This window comes from Haemaphysalis longicornis, unplaced genomic scaffold, assembly GCF_048455015.1.
Source record: "Haemaphysalis longicornis isolate Haplotype H1 unplaced genomic scaffold, Haemaphysalis longicornis Haplotype H1 scaffold_1, whole genome shotgun sequence".
In the NCBI taxonomy this organism is placed as follows: Eukaryota; Metazoa; Arthropoda; class Arachnida; order Ixodida; family Ixodidae; genus Haemaphysalis; species Haemaphysalis longicornis.
The window spans coordinates 364,107,090-364,130,055 of NW_027526203.1; the positions used below are offsets into that span (position 1 = coordinate 364,107,090).

The following is a 22,966-nucleotide window of genomic DNA, read 5'->3' on the forward strand; positions in this document are numbered from 1 at the left end:
ATGAACAATTTCTTTCCTAGTTTGACGGCATACACACTGCAGTCGCCGGCGACTACCGCCGGAGAAACTTGTCACCGACTATGGGGATGTACGTACATTGTGCACGGACGAGTGACGGAGTCTCGATCGTGTACGTAGCACCGGGTCACTCCATAACGGATCTTGAGAAGTACATTACCAAGCAATTTGCATGGGTGAAACACCCCAAAGCTGCCATCACAGAAGACTTCAGTGTGGACGTTTCTAAAACAGACAAGGAGGGACCATGCACTTGGTGCTGTTGAGTTACAGTGATGCCCAGTCAGCCAACCACGTTGAACAGAGCGCGTATAGTTTTGGCAAAGATAGTAGCTACAGCCGTGGCTGAACCCATCTGTATTTCCACAGTGGCATTGTCGTTGCCGTTATCACGAAATGAAACAGTGTGCTTGCGAACTGCATTTGTTAACCTTTTTGTTAAACATGAGTAGCTGTCTGGCCATCCAATTGCGCAGGGTGAAATAGCACCTCTTTTTTTTTTTTCTTTTGCCGGCTTGCTTCGCATATATTTCGAAGCGGATGCGTAACTCAGTCGCATTTCCTAATGTAAGCATTCCATCCTCAGTCCGGCGTCGTACGCAGTGTCTCTCGGCCGGTTCTCGTCGAAAGTCCGCAGGTGAGGCGCATTTATGCAAGGCATGGCCCTGACTGCGGGGCAGGACAGTGTCTCGTATGCGGCGGTCCGTGCGAGAACCCCGGCGTGGTCTCACGCGCACCGGCGTGCGACGGCGGAGACAAGTCCGGACGCGGCCTGATCCTTATGGGCAGATTATGCTAATACGCGGACGCAAAGAAGGCGCTCGATGCAGGCGCCGAGATAGGGTGATACGCTTTCTCAGGGTCCGCGCACACACAGAGCTCCCAATTAAGGCCCTCGGATGAGAGGCCATTTTTTCGCAATTAGGCGCGCGACGAACGGGCAGCGCCCGGGGCGGCCATTAGCAGGAAGCGCGCCCGGGGCCATCGGCGACGCCTCTGGCCAGCCACGTCGCCTTTTCAGGATCCTGCGGCGAGCCGCAGGCGATCGTTTCCCCGAGCAGGCTCTATAGGGAAGGGGGGGTTGAGATGGCGTCAGGTTAGCGAGACGCGCCGGCGGGCAACAAGGCGACGCCAGCGCGACGCCGCGATAAGAGCGGGGCGCCGTGTAAGGTTGGGCTAGTTTAGCGGCAGCGCGCGCACGTCCGCGACGCCCCCGGGAGGGCCGCGGGACACAATTTGGCGTGCTGGAAAGTTTTCCTCTTCTCGGCGGATTCGGCGAACGCCCGGAACACGTCGAGTCGATACAGCTAACAACGCCGCGGGCGCTCCGGGTCATGCAGGGCCTCCTCCGTGGGCCGCTCGCGGCGAGGAGCATCGACTGCCTCGCGAACTTCGCAGGCCGGAAAACAAAAGGTGCGCCTGGATACAAGTGGCACGGGCTCTCCGCGAGCCGCCCCTCTCTCGCGATGCCGCGGGGATGTGAAAATATGGAGGACTTCCCTTTTGCGCTTTTCTGTATCCCTCGTTCTACCAGGGGCTACACGTAGGTTGGTTGCTCTCCTATCCGCTCGTCGTATTGCAGCACTTCCACGACCGAATATCGCTCGCCTTGGAAGCATTAAATGGACTCGTCCTGGTGTTCTTGCGACATTCTGCGAAAGAACGCTCACACCTGCAGAGGCGCCGTGGGTGCGCACAAGAATGGAAGCAACGGCTGTGCGAGAAAAATAGAGGGTTATCTCTGCGCCCCGACTATGCTGGCGGACACGAGCCCTGCTCTGGGACTCGTCCGTAAATCAGGGCCAGCGTGGTGTAAGGGCGGTGCCGGGCCTCCGCAGATGACAATCTAGGCCGCAAAGATGCCGCCCGCGGGGAACCTCTGAGCCCGGCGGGGAGCCCCGAGGCGGCGCCCACATCCGGGAGACGAGCGCTGAAATACGCGCTCCCCGAGGCGCTGTTGGTGGTCGCCACTACGGGCGCGTCTACGGTGGCTGCTCGCGGCGGCGATGTTGGGCGTAGCGTGCGCTGGTGCGTTCCCTGGCGGCGCGCCACTTGACCCTCTAGTGCGCAGTGCTTTAGCACACGGGCAAAGTCTGCTCAGAAGCCGAAACTTCGCTCCAAAGCACTGAGCGAAGTCAGTGCGCGCCAAGCGATGCCTCCGCGGCGCAGTCGACACGGGCGAACCGTCCCACCGTCGAAACGCCCCTTGTGTCTGTCATTTGCACGACAGACACAAGGGAACCTTCTGAAAGCGGACGCTGGACCGAACGATGAGGTGGATTTACGGGCCCGTCTGCGTATGATCTATTACTGAAAAAGTTTTCAGCGCTCAGCGGAGCTCTCATTGCCTCTGAAAGAGCATGCGCTCATCTGGCATGGCCGTACGTACGCCTGATGTCTCCTTGACTTTTGTTAGAGCACGAAACTGCACCTTGCTTCCTCAAGTTTTGAGGAAGCAACGAAGGACGCAACTTCCAGGATTAATTTTCCCCCTATGATCGCACAAACTTAAACAAAATAATAGCAATAATGATAGTATACTCGGTGACAACTTACCAGAAGTTGCCGCTGTGTCTTATCACCGTAGCCGGATGTTTCTACGCGCGGCGCAAGTAGGGCGTTACTGGGAATATTTTGAACATGGCGTGAGCCGTTCCCGTGATTTTTTGGACTTAATATGTTTATAAACGACTCCAGCAACGACAAACAAACTGCGTGAGACAAGGCAGACGATATCGCGCATTCATAGCAAACCCCTTTCAAAACGCGCGCGCACTGACGTCACTGGTCCGGCGCTTTGGCGGAGTGATATACATACTACATGAGGTGGTGCCGTTATTCAGTTGTAACCGAGTATACTCCTCATAATATTATTAACAAAGAAAACAGGAAAAGAAGAAAGAAAATAATGAGGAAGAGAAGAGGAAGGAGGAGGAGGAAACCCCGCCACTGTCTCAGTTGAGGGGTGTGATTACAATACCCCTCAGCTTCCGAAGGGAGTCGTCAATGACGGGCTCTGTCTCCGACCGAGACGTTCGTCTTTCTCGGAGAAGCAGGCCCATCGCGCTTCCTCTCTCCCCACGCCAGCGGGGCGCGGGATGGCTGCCACTTACCAGCGGGATCTTGGTCCCGCTCATCACTCCGCGCTCTTCCACACGTTGGTTCCCCCGTTATCGAAGAGCAAGTCGTGACCACCATGGCTATGCGATCAGTCGTGATCTGCTCATCGCATAGCCATGGGTACGAAGATTTTTTTTTCTTTGAAGCCAGACATTACACATCCCAAAATAGAATCCTTCTGCTCAGGAACACCAACCAGAAAGAACGAAAAGAAACAAGGAAGAGAAAGAAAGTAAGTACGGAAGCAAGCAAGTAAGGAAGGAAGGAACAGGAAAGGGAGGGAAGGCAACCGGTGTGTCCTGCTGGCTCATGTTCAATATCACTCAATCTCCTGAAGCAGTACTGCATTTTATTCTTTTATCTTTACTACTCTTTTTCGTGCTACGCCTACTGCATTTTCCCCTCGCCCCTTTCCCAGCAACTCATGTCGGCAAACCAGAGCGCTTTCCTCTAGAATTTCTCCATATCCCCCCCCCCCCCCTCCCTCCGCGCACGTTCTCTCTGTCATCCCAATATAGAAGAACTAGCCTTTGGTACTTTACGCAGGTCTATGCTATCCCTGAAAAACATTTCTTAATTGAAAAATAAAACGCAAGTTTTTTTAAAAACTTTCATATTTTACGCTATAATAACGTAATATAGGCAGGAGTAAATTAGTGTAGACCACACTAAAAACATGGCTACCAGTGCGTTAGCTGCAAGTTGGAATTTAAGTGAAAGGATCAAACGGAAGTAGAGGTCCCACTACAATGGCCAGCCATATTTTTTGGCCGCGGCTTGGGCCATCGGCTGCCAAGCGCACACACAAGATTCTGCGCCGTCATAGAGTAATCGGCGGAAAGTGCATGAAAACTCGCCACTGGTTCATCTCTGTTGTATATCTCCTTTATTTGTTTGAAGTTTTCAATAAAATTGGTATCATTGTTATCGGGACAAAGTAGTTTTTAATGAACCAAACTTGTATTTTGCCTTCTTGGTCCATTAAATTGCAAATGCAGGTTTCCGTTAATGCTACGGAACTTGTTATAGATCGAGATTCAGAACCGCGACATAACGCTAGGGGATGCAAGAGTATACGCTGTGACCCGTCATGTTCGCTGCGACTGCACATTCAGGCCGAGGTACTTGTAGGCAGAAGCGATATAGAAAACGAGCGGTAGCATTGGTGAATGATATAAACTTAGTTTTGGAAACATTTAGTGACATTAGCAGCCATGTTTAGCCGGACAGTCAAATTGTATTAAGCAGTTCAAATTGTGGGCTTTAGCCATTGAAATCAGAGACAATACTACTGCGCGCTGCCCAAGTCCACATGAATAGTCTAACTTGAGACGATGCATGAAGTTGGGCGAATCATAGACGAGGAAAAGTACAGATCCAAGAGCACGCCAGAGGTAATCTGTACGAATAGCAGAGGTGAATTGTGCCGTAGCAGAAATGAAAGCTGTCCGTGCCGGAACATCACGGCGAATGGGAAGTTGGTCAAGTTTTAGAAGTGTTCGGTGAAAAAGGCGGTCAAAAGATTGAGCCAACTAAGATAACTGCCTCATCCTGGTACCCCGGTATCGGGGAAGCTGATGAACCGACCACTAAAGTTTCGTGTAACAGCAAATCTTGCGAAAACCACGCCTTTGTTTGACAACGCGTTTTTTTTTTTTTTTTAAAGTTCTATGTGTTTGCAAATGGCACTAGTTAACTGAATTGGAAAGTAACTTCGTAGTGAAGCGTGGTCACTTTATTTAAATACGGGTATGACTTCAACTGTTACCCAACCGTGTAGGGTTGCAGTAGGGAATCACAATGGCAGCAGAACGTATGGTAAGGACAAATGCTCGAGTATACACTCAAACCCAAGATATCACTGCACCATTCCGGTATACTTAGGGAGTACCGTAAACTCCCGTTAAGACAAACTCAGTTAAGCAGTATTCTCCGATATGCCGAACAAAATGGGTACGTTTGTTTAGTTAAATTTCCGCAGACGAAATGCAAAAATAAAATTCGCTTATGAAGCACCGCCTCGCACTTACTCTTGTGTTAAGACGAACTTTCCCAGGGACTGCCACGGCTGACGCTTGGCGGGGCATTCACGCGACCGAAGGGAAACCAAAAAATTGGCCGTGTATCTGATCCTTTCGTTGCAAATGTCGTCAAAAGACGATAGTCTTCGTAGAAATTTGCCAAGGAAATGCCCCCCTTTGCTTTCCCGCTCATCTCTCATGCTGTTCCTGTTCCGTCGCGCTCATCCCAAGGTAAACACAGTAAAGGTTTGCTCAAGAAAATTTGAATTTACCGCGTTCCACTGCTACAGGCCGGGTTCCTCGATGCCAGCGCAGCAGTACGGCGGAGACGCGCGTGAATCGAGGCGGCCGACTTAAAGGTTTATAGAACCGCGTTGCCGTGCTCCACGTGCGTTCCAAGCAGAACGTGGAACCTAGCTAGTTGAACCTTTCGTTGCTGTTGCCGCGTGATTTCTCATATGCCGCCATGAGGTGGCGTGGGCAACAGCAGACGGCGGTTTTCAGCAGTAGATGTAGAATATCATTTGCTATTGAAAAACCAAGCATCCATGATTTTTTTTAATAAAGGAACACTGTAAATATCCCTTGTGTACTAATTTCCTGTCTTATATTTGCGTAATGTCTTGTTCTTGTTCAACAAAGTTGAGAACATATAAACCGGGCTTAGACGTTTACATTTGGCTGTGAGTATATAAGACTATTGCGCAGTATCCATTTTACTTTGGCCGGGTAGCTGAATCGAGTCACAGACAGACAGACATACAAACAGAGCAAAATTTCTGGGTTTAAGTAGCGCAAGAAACTTTAAAAAAGAAACGAAATAAAATGCGACAACGGCGAGAAACGAAGCTGCGTCTCCGCGCCACGCCACGGAACGAGAGAGCGAGAGAAACGAGAGACACGTGGATAAAGCCGCCACCCATACCTCCGCAAACACTCAAGGCTACCGCTGGCTACCGGCTACGCCCAGGCTAGACAGACGAACTACTGGCATCGCCAGGGATCGAACCTGGGCCCGAATAGAGAAGCGGAGCCAGAGCCCGTCGTCTTGCCGACTAAGCTGCACCCGCACGTGGAGACGGGAAAACAGACGGGGGTTCGGATAGAGCGTCTGGGGAGGCAGTGCTTCCTGGCGCGACATCGAACGCCACCAGTGAGGCATAGAAAGCTTCGCTTTAAAAGAACGCGATGACGGAGCCTCTCCTAGTATTTGCGAACAGAGAAACTCCTGCCCAATGCCGTCCCTGCTCGCGTCATCGCCACCTACCGCGCCCCCGCCGCCACAGTTAACGGGCGCAGAGTAACTTGTTTGCCTCGCAAGGAGAGCTACCTGCCATTTTATAGCAAGCCAGGGCATTCAGCGAAATCCTATCGCGCTGACACAGAAAACCGATATTTTGGCAGAAGTGAGCGCTGCGGCAAGCTATTGAAGACTGGATACCTCGCAAGTTCGGGATAGCGAAAAGTACACTATCATTTTGTTACCACCATTTGTTACCCCATTTTGTTACCCCATTCCCTCCAATTAATTCTCCTGACCAGTGGATGGAGGCGTTGGGCCGCTCGGACCCCCAGCTCCAGGAGGAGCTCGTGACTCGAGCGGCTGAAGTCGTCGCGACCCTCCGGGTCGTGCCCACCACGCCCTAACCCTTTATGTAAATGAAAGTTATTTCTCTCTCTCTCTCTCTCTCTCTCTCTCTCTCTCTCTCTCTCTCTCTCTCTCTCTCTCTCTCTCTCTCTCTCTCTCTCTCTCTCTCTCTCTCTCTCTTCCTCGCCTGGTCAAAACGATTCGCGCGCTAATTTGACATACTTAGACAGAAACTGCACTATTTGTGTGTTTTAGTTCGTACTTCTTGGTTCGCGCTTCGTTTGTTCATGACTGCACAGTGGGGTATTTTTGGTATCATTAAAACATTATGATCACATGCGTAATTATTTCGGGAATAACTGACCTACGTAAGCTGTTTAAACTAGGGGATGAAGCATTGTTTCAAATAACGAAAACTGGTGCGTATGCGCCTTTAGAAGCTTCGCGCATTCGGATTCTCGCATTGAAACACTATGCTATCGCAAAAGTAGCATGTTGAACGTCATTAATGTGATTAAGTCTAGCACACATCGCTGAAGTCATAATAAAGCTTGTCCAAATTAATAAATAAAGTTGTACATATCCATCGAGTACGTGATTTGGAGTGCAAGCATGACAATTTTATCTGAACAAGTGCAGTATAGTACCTGAGAGTTGTCATCATGTCAGCGTCCACTTATGGGTGTTAATTTTTTAGCACTGAAGGAGCGCGCACAAGTAAAACAATGTGTATGAAGATAAATTTACTTCAGGGACGAAGTACACGCTAGTAACCACTAATCGTTGTGAAGGAAGCATGCCTATCTCGAGTGAGGGAGGCGCCTGGCTGCCGTAAGATACCAGTTTGTGATCGGGGCGGCATAAATAGGCTACGGATTAATGAGGTTGACCTAGAGCGGTCAAGCTGTCAAGGAGTTAAAAACTGCGCTTTTCTCAGAACTGGGTCACACGGATAAACCAACCAGAAAAACAAACACTCTGCTCATCGCAACCGACGTGAGTTCGGAAACAAAAAAGAAACGGTAAAAATGCGCCTAGCTGCCCATGCAACCTTTCGAACAGCGGCAATTTGGGTTCAAAAAAAAAGGTGCGGAAAATGAGCTGCGCCGGGCCGCTTGGTCTATGCGATCTGACGCGTCCGTGTAAGTAATGTCGCGCCGGCCCAACCTTTCCGCCGTCTCGCGCGGCGGCGTAAAGCGCAAGAAGACCACGTAGTACGCGCCGTGAAGACGAGCTGCCAGCGGGGTGCGCACTTCAGCCTCGCCAGAAATAAAGTTTTTTCCTCTCTCGCGCGGATGCAAGCGGCAAATGGGGGCTTTTCCTTCGAGCCTTTATGCCCCCTGCCATGCAGGCGCAGGACCCGGGCGGGGCCGCACAGGGTCGCTTCCTCGCCGTCGCTCAACCCATACATCAACTGGATCACCGACGCACCGGCGACAGCCACGGAGCGCGCGAAATGAACGGTGCGGCGGGCGCTGCCTCGGAGCGTCGCCGCGCCAGATTGCCCGCAGGCAGGGGAAACTTTTCACGGCAGGTAGACAAGCCGCCCAGGAGGTGGTGAAACAGCTCGCTCGAAGCAAGCAAGCAAGGCGCTCGTTGCCTTCGTAAATGTTTGCGCACGTTGTAGCCGGAGCCACTAAACAGAGCCATATATGGCTGTAAGCGACTAAAAAAAAAAAAAAAGCGACTACGCTGACTTAAGTGCCCCAATGTGCCCTGCTCTCGCGTCCACGAAAGACCCCGTGCCCCTTGCGTTTCAACACCTCACCGACCGGACGAGAAGCGGCGGTTTGCAACACAAGCATCTACCTGCACACACGGATTCAAGTACGCCAAGAACACTAAATTCCCCTAATTTGCCAAAAAAAGGAAATAAACTCTCAAGTTCCCTGCAGTGACCTTTACACACACACACACACACACACACACATACACACACACACACACACACACACACACACACACACACACACACACACACACACACACACACACACACACACACATCGGAAAAATTAGTTCCGTTTCACAGGAGTTCCGTTTACTGAGAGAGATGTTCTAAGGTGCAAATTTATGTGCGTACACACTTCTAAGGGCATTTCATGGAACTAACCACTAGAAAGTGACTGTAGCTGATAGTTTTCAGAAAGCAAGAAAACTACAAGAAGCGTAGGCACAGCATTCACAAAGTTGTTTGGCAACATTGAGTCACTGTGCACTGAAAAATGCGTCAATTATTTTTGTTTGAGTCCTTGCAAGTGCATCTTCACGGAGGCTAGAGGCCTCAACTTCGTGAGAGCTTACGAGCCACGAATTTAGAAGACGGCAACGTGGTAATGAAGGACGAATAGCACAACGATGGCACGAACGAGGCGACAGGAGGTGAGCCCTGTAGCCTCGGCGTCTAAAATCGAGACCGAACAACTGGAACAAGAACTGCGATGTTGCATTCGTTGCGCTAACACGGCTAACCACTTACGAGACGAGGCTTACGAGGCCAACAAGGCTAAAAAAGGATGAAGGAAAAAAAAGAAAAAAAAAAAAAAAAACGAACGAAACAGCCGGAACCGTAAAAAGCTGATTCTCATGCCAGTGGATTTCACAAGAAGTTCCATTTCTGGTTCAGTTTACACGGTGATGCGGAAATTTTAGTTCCGATTACCGAGAGTTTTTTTACGTTATCTGAATACAAAACCAACCAAATTCCAGGCAACTGTTGCGTTTAAGCGGCAATTCCGTTTAAGAGATTTCCGTTTATCGAGATTCTACTGTGTATATATATATATATATATATATATATATATATATATATATATATATATATATATATATATATATATATATGCTTGTGCTGACAACCGCCGCTTCTCGTCCGGTCGGTCTGAGGCCGATACCTTCTCCAAAAGTATTATTTCTATCTGCTGACCATCTTCAAAGCCTCATCGTTCATGATGATGATGATTGCTATTGTTTTCCCCTTTGTAGCGGGGTGATGACGTGTCATCTTACCAAAAAGGACTAAAATACCTGTTTTATACTCTTGGTTTAATACTAGCGCTGCTAGGGCAGGCACAAAAAACTTATTCAGCACAAAATACTTTTTTTTCCTGTTACAGGTGGTAACTGTCCTAGGCGATATTACCCTCTCTGCTTTTCGTCCACCAGCATTCTAATCTTCTTTTCGTCGCCTCGTTTTCCCTCCCTCCCCCCCAAAACGCAGGAAACAATCACCTTTACATAAATTTCCGAGAAGGTGGAGGGGAGCACAGCCCCGCCAGTAGCGTAGTGGTCATCGCACCAGCCGCGTATTCTGGAGGTCGTGGGTTTGGATCCCACCCGACGGGCATGTTTTTCTCCAATTTCTGTCAAAAATATGCATCTGTTTAAAACGACCTAACACATTCTCCTCTTTGCTTTCCTTGGCTTTATTGCTTTATTGACTGCCCACCCGTGTTTCTGTAGGTATATATATATATATATATATATATATATATATATATATATATATATATATATATATATATATATATATATATATATATATATTGAAACGGGGTTTATTGGCAAGGGCTGCTGTGTAGGCGAAAGACAAGGAGGGCACAGGCCGAGCACAGTCCGAGCACAGTCGACGCTGGGAGGAAGCAGAGCGAGAGAGAACCCCGTCGCTCCAGGCGATGGCGGTGCGGCTTCCATATTCGGCTTCTGCTACCGACGACGATAAAGTGGCGCACATCTCCCGCAGGGGATTGGTGACGGTCTTGCTTCTTCCGGTCAACGTTGCCAATCTTCTGCATTACAATCACCGGTGAGCCATGGACGCGACACTCCCCAGCCCCCTGTCCCCTGCCCATGCTCCGCCGAGACCAGACGAACTGACCAGCCACGACCAGACGTATAGCCGACGACGTCCCCCCGCCCAGATCTCCGGCGCTTCTCCGAAAGCTTTGGACGCTGCTTCGTTGGGTCGGCGGTGGTCACAGCTGTTCCGGGACCGGTGCTCATCGCGACCACCACCATCATCAGTGGCGGCAAGGACTTCATTGTACATGTTCTCATCCCTTTGCTCATCCGCGTCGCCACCCTGGCCTCTACCGGGACGGTCGTCTTCCGCCGGGGGGGGGGGGGGGGGGTGATGTCACGGAACACCTATCAATGCCCCATAGCGCCATAACCCGTCACCGAAGACGACGAAGAGGATGCGGATGGTCCGAGCGATCATTGCCGCTTGTAAATAGATCGCATCGCTCTGCGGCAACATCTTGTAAATACATCACTCCACCATCGCCCATGGTTCGCCTCATCATTGTCCTGCCGCCACGTAACAATATATATATATATATATATATATATATATATATATATATATATATATATATATATATATATATATATATATATATATATAGATATATATATATATATATATATATTATAAGGGAGATAGCTGAGGCTCACGTAGATGGTTCAGGTGATTTATTTACAGGCGACAGGTGAGACGAGCGTAGATTTGAGCGTCCAGCCGGTGGCCGATCTCACGACGACGGGAGTGACGTGGGCACCGTTAACGGCTCGTGTTCCAACGGCGTGGTGTTCGTCGGGGCCCCACGAAGAAGGAACAAAGTTTGCGTCGGCCACTGCGCACGACGTCCGTTGGAACCGATCTTCGTCACTTGCAAGGTTGAAACAATCGCCTTCTCCGCGCAGCGATAGTCCGGCACTGCGACGAGCGCGCTGAAATTCGAAACACCGCCGCCTAGGCTACTGCGACAGAGCGACGGACAGTAGAGGCCCGGCGACAGAAATCACACTATGGCGCAACAACAACCGCATCGCGTGAAACCGCCTTCAGGCTTCTTCCAGAGCCGCTCGTCGCGGTACACTTCATTGAGTAGGGCAAACAACGCGGAGGCCCAGAAAATAAGATGAACTGGAGCGCCAACACAGGCAGCAGTCAGTGCTTGGGGCAATAAACGCCACGCTGATGCCGCGCCTACATTGTTCGCTTTGCTCTCACTACGCCGCACCTTCTTTTCCACCGGCGCGTGCAAAAGGGCCTTTAATTGCTTCGATCCTCGTCTACCGCCATCAATAATTACAGCAGCGTCGAAAGGCTAGCAAAGAGGAGTCGCAGTGAGCCGAGGGAAGGTGTGATGGCCCCCGTTGCGGTGGCTCAGTGGCTAAGGCGTTGTGCTGCTGAGCTCAAGGACTCGGGTACGATATCGACTACGGTGGCTGCTTTTCTGACGGCGGCGAAAAGCGAAAATGCCGGTGTGTCGAGATTTCGGCGCACGTTAAATAATGATCGAAATGGACCTGCAGCCCTTCACTAAACGGCGCTCCTCATAATAAACCCAGGTGCAGCTTCAGCGTGTTGAACACCAAAAATGTCTTTTTTAGCACTACTTCAAGCGTCTCAATTTAGGCGATGCGCCGAGATCCACTTGATCAATGTTTTATCGCGGACGTTTTGTCGACACTTTCTCCTGCCTATCCGACTCTGCTCTTGACGTGCAGTCCCTCTGCCGCCTCGACTGCTCTCCGAGGCCTCTGCACTCGCAGTTTTCACGAACGAGGAAAAAACACTGCCATGTTTCATTACGTATACTCTGTGCCTAAGCCGGCCCTGACAACTGGATGCGCCCTCGACACGCATCCATGACTCTCTCAAACGTAGCTGCTACTCATGGAACTAAATATAGTGGGAAAAGGTTCGTGCAAGTAGCCTTGAAAGCGGAGCGAAGGCCACATTTTCGAACACTGCACCATCGCTTTGTGGGAGCAGCAGCGTCAAAGATGCATTTCTCCTTGCCTTCTGTTGCGACGAAATAGTTGTACGTGTTTCTCATACTTTTTGTGTATTGCGTTTCAGCGGTTCGGAAGGGCTTTTCATTTTCCAGGGTTCACGACATCGCCGCGAGAAGGACGTTCAAACGGCTCCCTCGGTTCGGAATGCCCGACGCTCCGCTGAGTGATGACGGACTGCTGCATGAGCGCTAAGCCGGAGCAAGCATCGCACAAGGGCGGCTTCCGAGCACCGGCGGCGGCCGACGTCAGCCCCCAGATTACCGCCGGGCCCGCCAGTCAAGCTGTCACGCGGGTGAGACGGTCACCGTGACCTGGCCAACCTAGCTCGAAGCTCGCGGCCAAGGTCGCCGCTCGGCGACACACGCAGAAGACCGCCTTCTCAGCGCCGCCTCAGCTAACTTTCAGGCGATATAGCGATGACGCGGGCACGGCTGCGAAGGAGGCACCCCTCCGCCCCGAGTTTTCTTGCGCGCACGCGAAGAACGCGGTCTTGCACGCCGGTTACCAGCGAAACCAGCAGCAGCTCTCTAGCAAAAGAAGCCGGGTCTCCTTGGCGTAGTTTCGCGTACGCGAGGGGCAAGCGCTCCCAGGGAAGTGGGAACATGCAACGGACAACAGTTCGTTTGATTCGGCGCCAACGAGACCCGACACCGGATTACCCCGCGTGGCCAAACCGCCGGGGTGCAGCTGTGCATAGGGCTATAGGTTTGGCCATGGGAAAACAGAATGTAGCGTCCGAAGCCTACTGGGTGGGCACAGGGAGATGAGAACACGCACACGCACAGAGATACGAACGCACGTCTACGTACAGGTATGGACAAATGAAATGCGAACACGAAAATATGAACCAGGACACGCAAAATTGAAAAATACTGTTCGTTAAGGTTTAATAATGGAGCGCTTTTGGTACAGCTGGAAAGCCACAGCCGGAAACTTTTTTTTAAAGACTATACTTAAACGCAGAAATTTTGGTCTGTCTGTCTGTCTCACTCGATTCAGCCACCCGGCCAAACTGAAGCTAAAGCTCTGCAATAGTCTTATATACTCACATCCAAACCTAAACGTCTAGGGCCGGTGTAAGTGTTCATACTTGTCAACATTGTTGAACAAGAACAAGACATTACGAAAATATAACGCAGCAGTGATACATACATAAGTGATATTTGCAGTGTTCCTTTATTTAAAAAATTATGGTTCTTGGTTTTGGCGATAGCAAATTCTACATCCACTGCAGAGAAAAAAAATCACTCCCTCGCCTGCTGTTTCCCGCGCCACTATAGCTTCTGGCATCATTTTAAGAAATCAAACGGCAACAGTTATGAAAAGTCCCACTAGATAGGTTCCACGCTCCGCTTGTAACACACGTGGAAAAGGGCAGTGGGGTTCTATAAGCGTTGAAGTAGGGCGCCTCAATTGCAACGAAAGTGCTGAGCACGAGGTCGCGGGTTCGATTCCCGGCCGTGGTGGCCGCTTTTCTGATGGAGGCGAAAAGCAAAAACGCCCGTGTGTACGAGATTTCGGCGCACGTTAAAGATCCCCAGGTGGTCAAAATTAATCCGGAGCCCTCCACTACGGCGCGCCTCATCGCCTGCGTTGCGTCGGCGCGTTAAACCCTACAATCAATCAATTGCAACGAAAGGAGCAGGTTCGCGTCCAATTTTTGTAAATAATTAGCCACGCGTCATTTTGACTTGCATGGACAGAAATCGTGCTATTTGTGTGCTCTGGCCCATATTTTCGTATTCCCGTTTCATTTGTCCATGACTGTGCATACATACATACATGCATACATACATGGTGTTACATCGATAAATGAGCCTCCTACAAAATTTTTCCTGAGAAAACCACTGCTCCATTTGGCCCATACTTTGCACGAAGGTCGCATTCTGTGGTCTATTTTATTTGATACCAAAACCAACAACGGCACTTACCTGCATATTTAGATAACAAATAAAAACGCTTTTCATGTATGGAACGTTCATCTATAGAACGTTTCATCAATTGTGGAACGTTCATGCCCAACTCGGAATGGCGGCGCCACCGGCTGCAGGGTATGCAGAACGAAACGCGCGATGCCGGGGCCAAATGCGGCGAAAGATAAAAACCTTTCTTCGTCACTAGTTTACAATGATCACAAATAGTTTCAGAAAGGCATAAACTGAGTTGAAGTTCTAGCGTGTGTTTCGTCTCTTCTTTAGCTTTGTCCCCGTGTTAATGTTCGCTAATACGATGAATTTATAGTTTTTAAAGGCGCTCATTTATTGACGTAACACCGTGCAGGGTGTTGCAACAATAAATAACCACATTTAGAGCTACCACTGGTTCGGTTGAATTTACGATTGACTCTTAATGATATTGTTAATCAGCCGTTTCGTGGACCACTGGCCATTTCTCCTCTACTGATAGGCCTACCATGCACGAGGAACTGGCCCCCCAGCGAATTCGAGCCTTAGGTTGATTTATATTACTGGTTGATTGATGGACTCACTGCCCGATTGAAATTATTAGTTGGTGTAATGAAAAAATTTAGTGAGTCAGTAATAAATAAACTCTGCGAGCCAATGTATGTTAACTTGAGCAAATCCATGAGGGCCATGCGCCAACTTGAGGTATGGGAACGCCATATATGCCGGCTTACAATTGACGCTGAGAAGAATGCCGACGGACTTTTCTGTGAGAAAGTCGCGGTGCAGATGAAATGCACAAAGTTACAACAAACGAACCAACAAACCGATCGAAAGGTGCAAGCGAACAAGAGGCCAAACAAGTAAAACGATCACCAAGCTGCCGTGGTGCGGGTGACCAAGCGTGTGCTGAATTCAAGTCACCACGGCAAAACGCCCCTCTCAGCTGGTACAAGTGTCCAGGCAGCCAGACTAGATCGCACGTGACGACGCCGAGATTTCTTTTCTTCCCATCAGATGAGTTAACACCCCGAACGCAACACTGAAGACGGGCGGGCATGAGGGGCGATACGCTATTGAGCCTGGTTTAGCTTATTTATACACTTTGGTTTATTCAGCATGTTCCTCTTTCTTTAAACGCACGTCCCTTGCACTGAGGTGTGGGCCTGAGCGCCGACAATCGAGACTGCGGCTATGGTCAGCAGCAAGATGACTTTGTCGCAGTTGAAAGTACTGTAGGGTTTGCTCCGCAAGATAAGTTCACAGGGAAGTACCAGGCCGTATACTTGTCGAAATAGAGACGCTGTTTTGAAATTACAATAAGATGCCGAAAGCCACTGCATCGAGGTCTATGCGGTAAGCCAGCGGTTAATATCAATACACATCGTGAAAGCGACGATCGGCTCTAGTAGGGTTGCACATTTTGGAATTTCACACGCGAAAGTAGTGCCCACAGGGCTGAAATCTTTGTCCATCACAAAACATAGTATTTCGGAACGTCTTACAAAGCGTAGCGCACGGGATGCTTGAGAAAGAAAAGTAAATGGAAGCTCAAAAAAGAAAACACCAAGATGAGTTCTGCCGGTGCTTCTTCCGGTAATGAATAAATGTGCTTGAGAACTTCTATAGAAACAACTACTTTCTCCTGAAAGTCTAATCATGCAAAAATTAAATCAAGTTGATTTATGCATGCTGATTGTTACCAGCAAAGCTCAACGTGGTCCCTGCCTTCCCGTCCCGAAGTGACACAACACAAAGTGCCATAGGACGCAGGGCAACATATGCTTCTTGCCCGAGAACAAAAGTTGAATGACGAGGAAAGACGCACAACCATCGCGGGCTGGTAGCAGCAGAGACCGGTGGGTAACCTGCGAAATGTCATGGATATATTCGCACAAGGCGACATGGCCTGAAGCATGGTACCATGCTGTGTACCACCCTAGAAGCTTGCTGCGGGAAACGGTAGTTCAGCCCATCGCCAAGTGCAGCGAAACACTCATGAAAGACGCTGGCATTTCGGCTGCGTCGAATGGTCCACTTCTTGATCAACCAGCCGAAAGCTGCTTCCGCTAACCTTAGTTGGCACTTCCGTAAAATTCTGCCGATCACCCTGGCAAATTCGGTCAAATCAGCAGCACCATTTCACCGAAATAAAACGCTCCGAACCGAGGCAGAAGCGTGCGTGTAAAACACTGCAAGCGTTTTCGAAGCGTGCCGCACCGAACCACTGCGGGGTGCGTTGTTAGCAGGCGAAGCCCTCGTTACAGTCCGCGTTGACTAATTGCCTGGAAGCTCCTGCGAGCCCACATTCCCAGTGCACATAATGCACGCAAACTGGGTCGGTGCGCCGGCTGCTGGAAGCGCTTAACGCTGTTGGAGTGCTCGGGACGCCTCAAAGCAAATGATCCACTTGCGCCGGCGAGGCGCACATTCACCCATCCCGTTGGTCTCACGCGGTGTTCGAGAATTGCGCTACAGCCCCGCTGCGGGCACGACCCGAGAGCCGATTCGAATTAGGCGGCGCCCGCTGTCTCCTCGTTTGTCGCCCTGAGAGCAGGCGGCACCTTTGGACTCTCTCGTCGGAGCGGGTCGCTCCAACAATAGGCTATCACCGTGCCCGCGCCAGCCAGCCCCGTTGCGGGTCACGCTCGGCCTGCGACAGCCGGCCACCGCGATTAACTGCAAGTACGGCGGGAGGGCGCAGATTCGATTTGTGCTGCTCCGCGCAATGCGCAGCGCCGTAAGTGTGAAGGATGGCGAAAAAAGCGCGCGCAGTGACAACAATGTCCGCTCAAGGTGACGGGCAGGGCGCAATCAACGCCGCTCGCAAATGAGGCGCGGTTGTGTGCCGTGAACGATCTACCGCCTGCACGGGCAGGAAGGCAGAGCGGCGCTCATGCCACGACACGTCCTCCGGCGGCAAACAACTGATCGTGGGGGCGGCGAGGGGAAAGAAATGAACGGGGGTTGGCTTGTCGGCGGCACTCGAAGGAGCGTCCCTGGCGCCGGAGACACCTCGCGTGTCCAGCTGGGCCTGGCAGTGACTCAAGCGACGGCCGCCTGGGGCCGCTGGCCGGAGACGCTTTGCTCGAGAGTGCCAGCGCCGGCGAACAAATAGCCTGCGGCGGCACTTGAGCCGTTTCCATGGAGACCCGCTAGGATGGGGCTCCGACGCCTCGGGGCTCAAAACCCCGAGCCAGGCAGCGAGCGGAGAACCGCACGCAGTGTCCGCAGGCTTCGCGTCTGGACAGCTGTGAAGCGCGCTGCTGCTGGCCTGCGGGCGCCTCTTGTTTGCCAGCCCGTAGGTGGGCTCGTCCAGGACGCGCATTTCAATAAGCCACGCGGCTACTCTCCGAAATAAAGATGGGAACGGGAGCGGCGGGGACCAGACGTAAGAAACGTCTGGTATTACACGCTTTCTCATCAGTCTTCGAGCTCGGATCACTATCTTATCTCTAGAAGTCGTGCAGTACGGATTTGTGCACGCGTACGTATACGCTTGCCTTGTAGCCAATTCAGTCAGAGGAATACTCGCGAGAAAGCTAGAACTACGCACTAATGTCACGTCGCATAACCAGACAAAGAGAGAGGGGGAAAATCCCAATACACCTGAGCCCTTATGAGTTGTGAGTGCGAAAGCAGTAAGAGTCGAATCGAAGGCGGTAGAGTGCTTCTTCGAGTGGGTTATGTTGACGCCGCAGCCAAATAGGAATTCATGAATCGGCCGCGAGCTTTACACGGCAGCTGTGATCGTCACTGGCCAATCCACCTGAGCGGGTACACGTAGTCATGCCCACATCCAGCCTTAACGTGCGGTTTCCATAGCGTGGAGCCTAACGACGTGCGAAGCAACGCCAAATGCATTACAAAGCACGTCGAGCTACGTGCACCGGTTGTTGCTTGCTAAGTCGAAGCGGCAACAACAATTAGGTCCACCATTATTCAGTTGGAGCCACTGTGGTCTGGAGATGCGTGATCTACTCTCATTCCGGAGCCCCTGGGTTCGATCCCCGTCCAGGTTTTCCTCGTCGTATTTTCTACTAAATTGCGTTACTTTGTTCCGTTTGCGCCGACGGCCATTTTAGGAGCTCCTGAACTGCTAACGACGCCGAATGGCGGCTTTTCTGCTGAACGGGATATGGATGTTTTCGCATTAAAACGAAGCTGAAATGCCAGTAATAATAGCGAACAAAGTAATTTTTGAATAAGAGAAGATATCAACCAATCGTGAAAGCGTCTACGTACCGCTTGTAAAACGCAAGTTTTGTTGCGCACAATCACAAGGCGGCGGATCCAATGAGTTGAAAAACGTGTACGCCTTTCCAGCCACATCCTCTGCTGAAACCGGAGAGGGCCTACAGAGGCACGCTCGGTTCGTTTTCGATACAATCCGAGATAGGCAAGCATCCTATGGATGAGGGCCAACTAACGCATTTCAGTTGGCAGTGAGATAGCAGCCGGTCTGCGCCGATTACATCACGGCAACCTGATTCAACGCGTACCATCAGTCATCGCTAAAGCCCCCAATGCATCACTTCTACTCAGTGCAAGCAGAAGGGCCTCGGCAGTGCCGAACCCGTTTTCAAATTTATATGCGCGCCCGCGCGGGCATTTTTAGTTCGAATTTTCAGAATCGACATGCCAGTACCGACTCCGCTGGTTCAGAGCGGGAAGAATCACCGTTCGGCGACAACACTTTTTTTTCCTGATACGGTACAGTTGAACCTCCATTTAACAAAACCGGATTTAACGAGTTTCCCGATTTAACGACTACACTTGAACCTGGATATAAGGAAGTTGACAACAATTCGCAATTTTTCGTTACTTGCAGGTTTCGAGTTAAGGCTCTCATGAATGAAGCAGAAACAAAACCAGACTGCTAGAAATCAGGGACGGTGAACTCACCCTTCAAGGATTTATTTCACAGTGAAAAACCGAGGATTTCAGCCTGATGCTTTCCCACGAGCTTAGTAACTACACGGCACACCAAAGAAGCAAGGTAACTTACCCCCCCCCCCCCCTTTTTTTTTTTTGCTTTCGACACTTTTCTGTGCCTTAAGGCGTTGCAAGGACCAAACTTAAGGACGCCTTTACGCGAACTTGACGCTCTTTTCCGCACTCAGAATTAGTGAGAAGGTGCTAACTGGGATACTAATCGACCAGATTTAGGGGAAATCCCCAAGGTGGAGTAAGTTTCTGCGAAGGAAAGTTTGACATCTACCTAAGTGCAGCCGTACGGCTACAAAGGAAAGCTATACAGCTTTCTCAGGAACTTCGCAGTTGAAGAAAAATTTGTCCTTCGCAGAAACTTACTCAACCTTGGGGATTTCCCCAAAATCTGGTCGATTAACGCCTGTCTGTTACTTCGAGTTGTTGATCAATTCGCTCTCGCGCTACAAACGACTAGCCTCCTGGTTAGCTCAGTTGGTACAGCGACTGCTCCGGTTAAGCGGCAGTCCCGGGTTCGAATCCTGGACCAGAAAGAATGTTTCTTCAAGTGCGAAGTTTCTGAGAAAGCTGTATAGCTTTTTTTTTTTGTAGCCCTACGGCTGCATTTAGGTGGATGTCAAACTTTCCTTCGCAGTAGCTGGGATACTGTACCGGGCGGCGATGTTCTTTCTCGCCGGCGGAGACGGCATTTAAAATTGCGAGCTTGTCTTGGAAAGACCAAACTTTTCGCTTTCGGGCAGCAGAAATCATAACTGACGAACCGAACAGACGCGCGACTACACGCCGACAGGCAGGCCGGCGCCTAACCGACACCGCACTCACCCGTGGAAACGCACGGTAGTTTGCGGTACGGGCGAAATTCGCTAAATTAGAGCATTTCTCCAGACGATTTTTTAGAAAAAGTGCAAAAAATAATGAGTCATCAACGTAGCGAATTAATTGTTACATCAAGGTGAACCGTCGCAACGCTTTCGTTACATCGAGGTCGCAAAAACATAGGTATCAGTGGGGCTGGCATTGGGGAACTGCAAAACTTCGTTAAATCCAGGAATTCGTTACATATAGGTTCGTTACATCCAGGTTTAACTTCAGATTCAAATTACCCCTGCAGTTGCCCCTAATGCGTCCTAAATTTTGTGAAGCTTCCGATTTAACAAAATATTTCGCGAGGCCCGCCTGTGACTTCATATATCGAGGTCCTTTATATACCTGAAGCACCTCGATAACTTTATATACCTGAAGTATTTAAAGTGTTCGTGTTCTCGTGGGATGTGAAAGGGCGTCATGAACAGTGACACTGGTGGTATCGAAGTACAACTGTGAGTTCATGAACAGTTTAATGATAAGTTTCGGCAGACAGAAAACCATCAAGGTTTTTAGAATTTGCCTCAACTAGGCAGAACGGCGAAAAATACAAGCCGTTACTACATAGGTGTCTGGCCTCATGTGCTGTCAGGAAGGGCCCGCCGAAATTGATGTCTTTCTCCCTATGATCAATAAAAAAAAAAACCCTAATTGTCTGCACATAAACATTCATTAATTAACAAGTGTACAAGTACTCATAGAAGAGTCATACAATGAGTAGCGGATCGTCTCTCACGGCGTTCCCGAACTAGCACTGATACTGACTCTACACTGTGTGCCGTGGTGCACCCACCCTCCTTCCGCCCTCTAGTAGGTCTAGCACATGATTTCCTACAAAAGCAGATGGCGCTTAGTGTGAAGTAAACTTTTGCGTTCATAACACTGCGTCTGATCTCGCTCTTTTCCCGCCATTGGGGATCTTAAAAGTCGCTAGTTGGCAAAAACAGTGAGAATAAGCGACAGCGCGGCGGTTGAACGGGCGAAAGCTCTAGCCGAGGGAAGGTGGACACCATGGGCCTGTGTCCGCTGTTTTGTGGTATTTGAAGAAATCTTATAAGAATAGCGGCCTAATTCACGGATGTTTCTGAGGTACGCCCTGTTAGCCAACGCGGCTAGTAGCACAGTTCTCTGTGAGCGTCCCAATGCCCTCGGTACAGTCAAAAGCTTAATGCAGACGGGAGCGCGTACCGCGTACATGCAGAGCGCTGTATCTGGAAACTTGAGTGTTTGAGGATACAGCTGTTTTGGTCGCCAAATCACGCAGCAAAAAACATTCTACCGGCTGTTTTATACACATACTCTAAAAAAAAAGTGCCTTAACCGCATGCGTCTTCCCTGCAATCACTTCCAGATATCGTGACGTAACTACAGCAGCAGACAACAGCGCAATGAAGCGCTATCAGGGAGCAGGTCCGCCAGACGGACACACTATGAGTGCACCAGCCCCTCTCTAGAGCGTTCTGCGTGTACCGAGCGGCACGCGCTTTCGTGTTCACTGTCATAAAGCTTTTGGCTGTAGCGCGCGAGCGTGAGAAAGGCAGCGGCGAGTAGGGCCTACATGTCATAAACGCAAATGCCGCTTTTCGGCGACTCGTACAACATGCATTAAGTCGGTGGGGTTCGCTGGTCGATAAAAGTGCGGACGTTCCGCGGCGAACAGATGCCGCTTATCGGACACGATCCACGCCTCAATGTCACCGGCTTCGTGCGCAGAATCCTTCCGGCTTCGATAAGACGCCCGCTTCGCCCCACTGCGATCGGATTTTCCGTTCGAGGCCCCGGCAGTTTACGACAAACATGCAGAGGCGGCGGCGTCTCCTGGATCCCACGGGCTAGCACGCCAGAAGGAAAACCGCCGAGCGAATATGGGTAGCGCGCAGCAAGCCTTCGCGAGCCCGAAAGGGCGCACAGGACGAGCCCTTACCTGGAGCCATTAGTGAACGCGAACATCGGTGCCCGAGTCAGCGCCGCGTCGAGCGCGCACAAGTGAACAGCACGGTTCGTCTCGAGGCTGGTGGAGGCGTCTTCGCGCCGCGGGGTGTGTGTCGGGACGCGTCCGTCCGGCGGCCAGTGGGGACACAACTAAATAATCTGGGTAGTGGGGGACATGAGAGTGCCGGAATTCTTTTCACAAAGCGCTCCTGTATGAGGCCCACTTTTCCGAGAAAGGTCTCTTCTTCCTCCGCCCAGGGGTCCGTGCTCTCTCGCTGTGGCGCGCGCGCGATGGCAACTTTCGGGGCCGCCTCTGCTGGCGGGCATCTGCCGGCAGGCATGCACGTGCGCTGCGGCTGAGCGGGCCTCCCCCTTCATCACATCGCCCCTGCGGGAGAGCGGAACACCACTGCCCGCGGCTTCAAGCTTCCCAGCGAGAAAACGGCCCAGCGACTGTTTACGGCCGACCACGTGTTTGCGAAGTGGGTAGAGCTCTGGCTGACCATTTTGAGCGTGCGCACCGGCTGTTGCCCCGCGGTGTCTGCAGTGACCACGTGTACGGTTGAGAAGGCTGCCGTATAAGAAATTGTTACGAACGTAAAGCCACATAAAAACCGAGAAAAACGTTGATTATGTGTTCGCGCGAAATATTTGTGTGTGAGTGAAGTACAAAACAAGTATTTTTAGTGTCGACAGCACGTGACCGTAGCTACAAGTTTCAGCTCACCTCTTGCCTCAGCGCCGATTTTGCTCACAGCCTCTAC

At 50.7% G+C, this 22,966-nt stretch overlaps 1 protein-coding gene across 4 annotated transcripts in view; it reads right to left on the reverse strand.

Annotated features, from left to right (window-relative positions):
* Positions 1-22,966, reverse strand: part of Twz (BTB/POZ domain-containing protein twz) — a 92,104-nt gene that overhangs the window by 42,063 nt on the left and 27,075 nt on the right. The window contains exon 1 of one of the 4 annotated variants that reach the window (XM_077686237.1): positions 22,195-22,857. The exons of 2 other annotated variants lie outside the window; for them this stretch is intronic. In XM_077686237.1, coding sequence (XP_077542363.1) covers positions 22,195-22,220 — 26 coding nt within the window. In that variant the 5' untranslated portion in view covers positions 22,221-22,857. Of the gene's footprint in view, positions 1-18,701; positions 18,760-22,194; positions 22,858-22,966 lie in introns of those variants that run through there. One more of the 4 variants, XM_077686238.1, reaches the window with a different exon arrangement.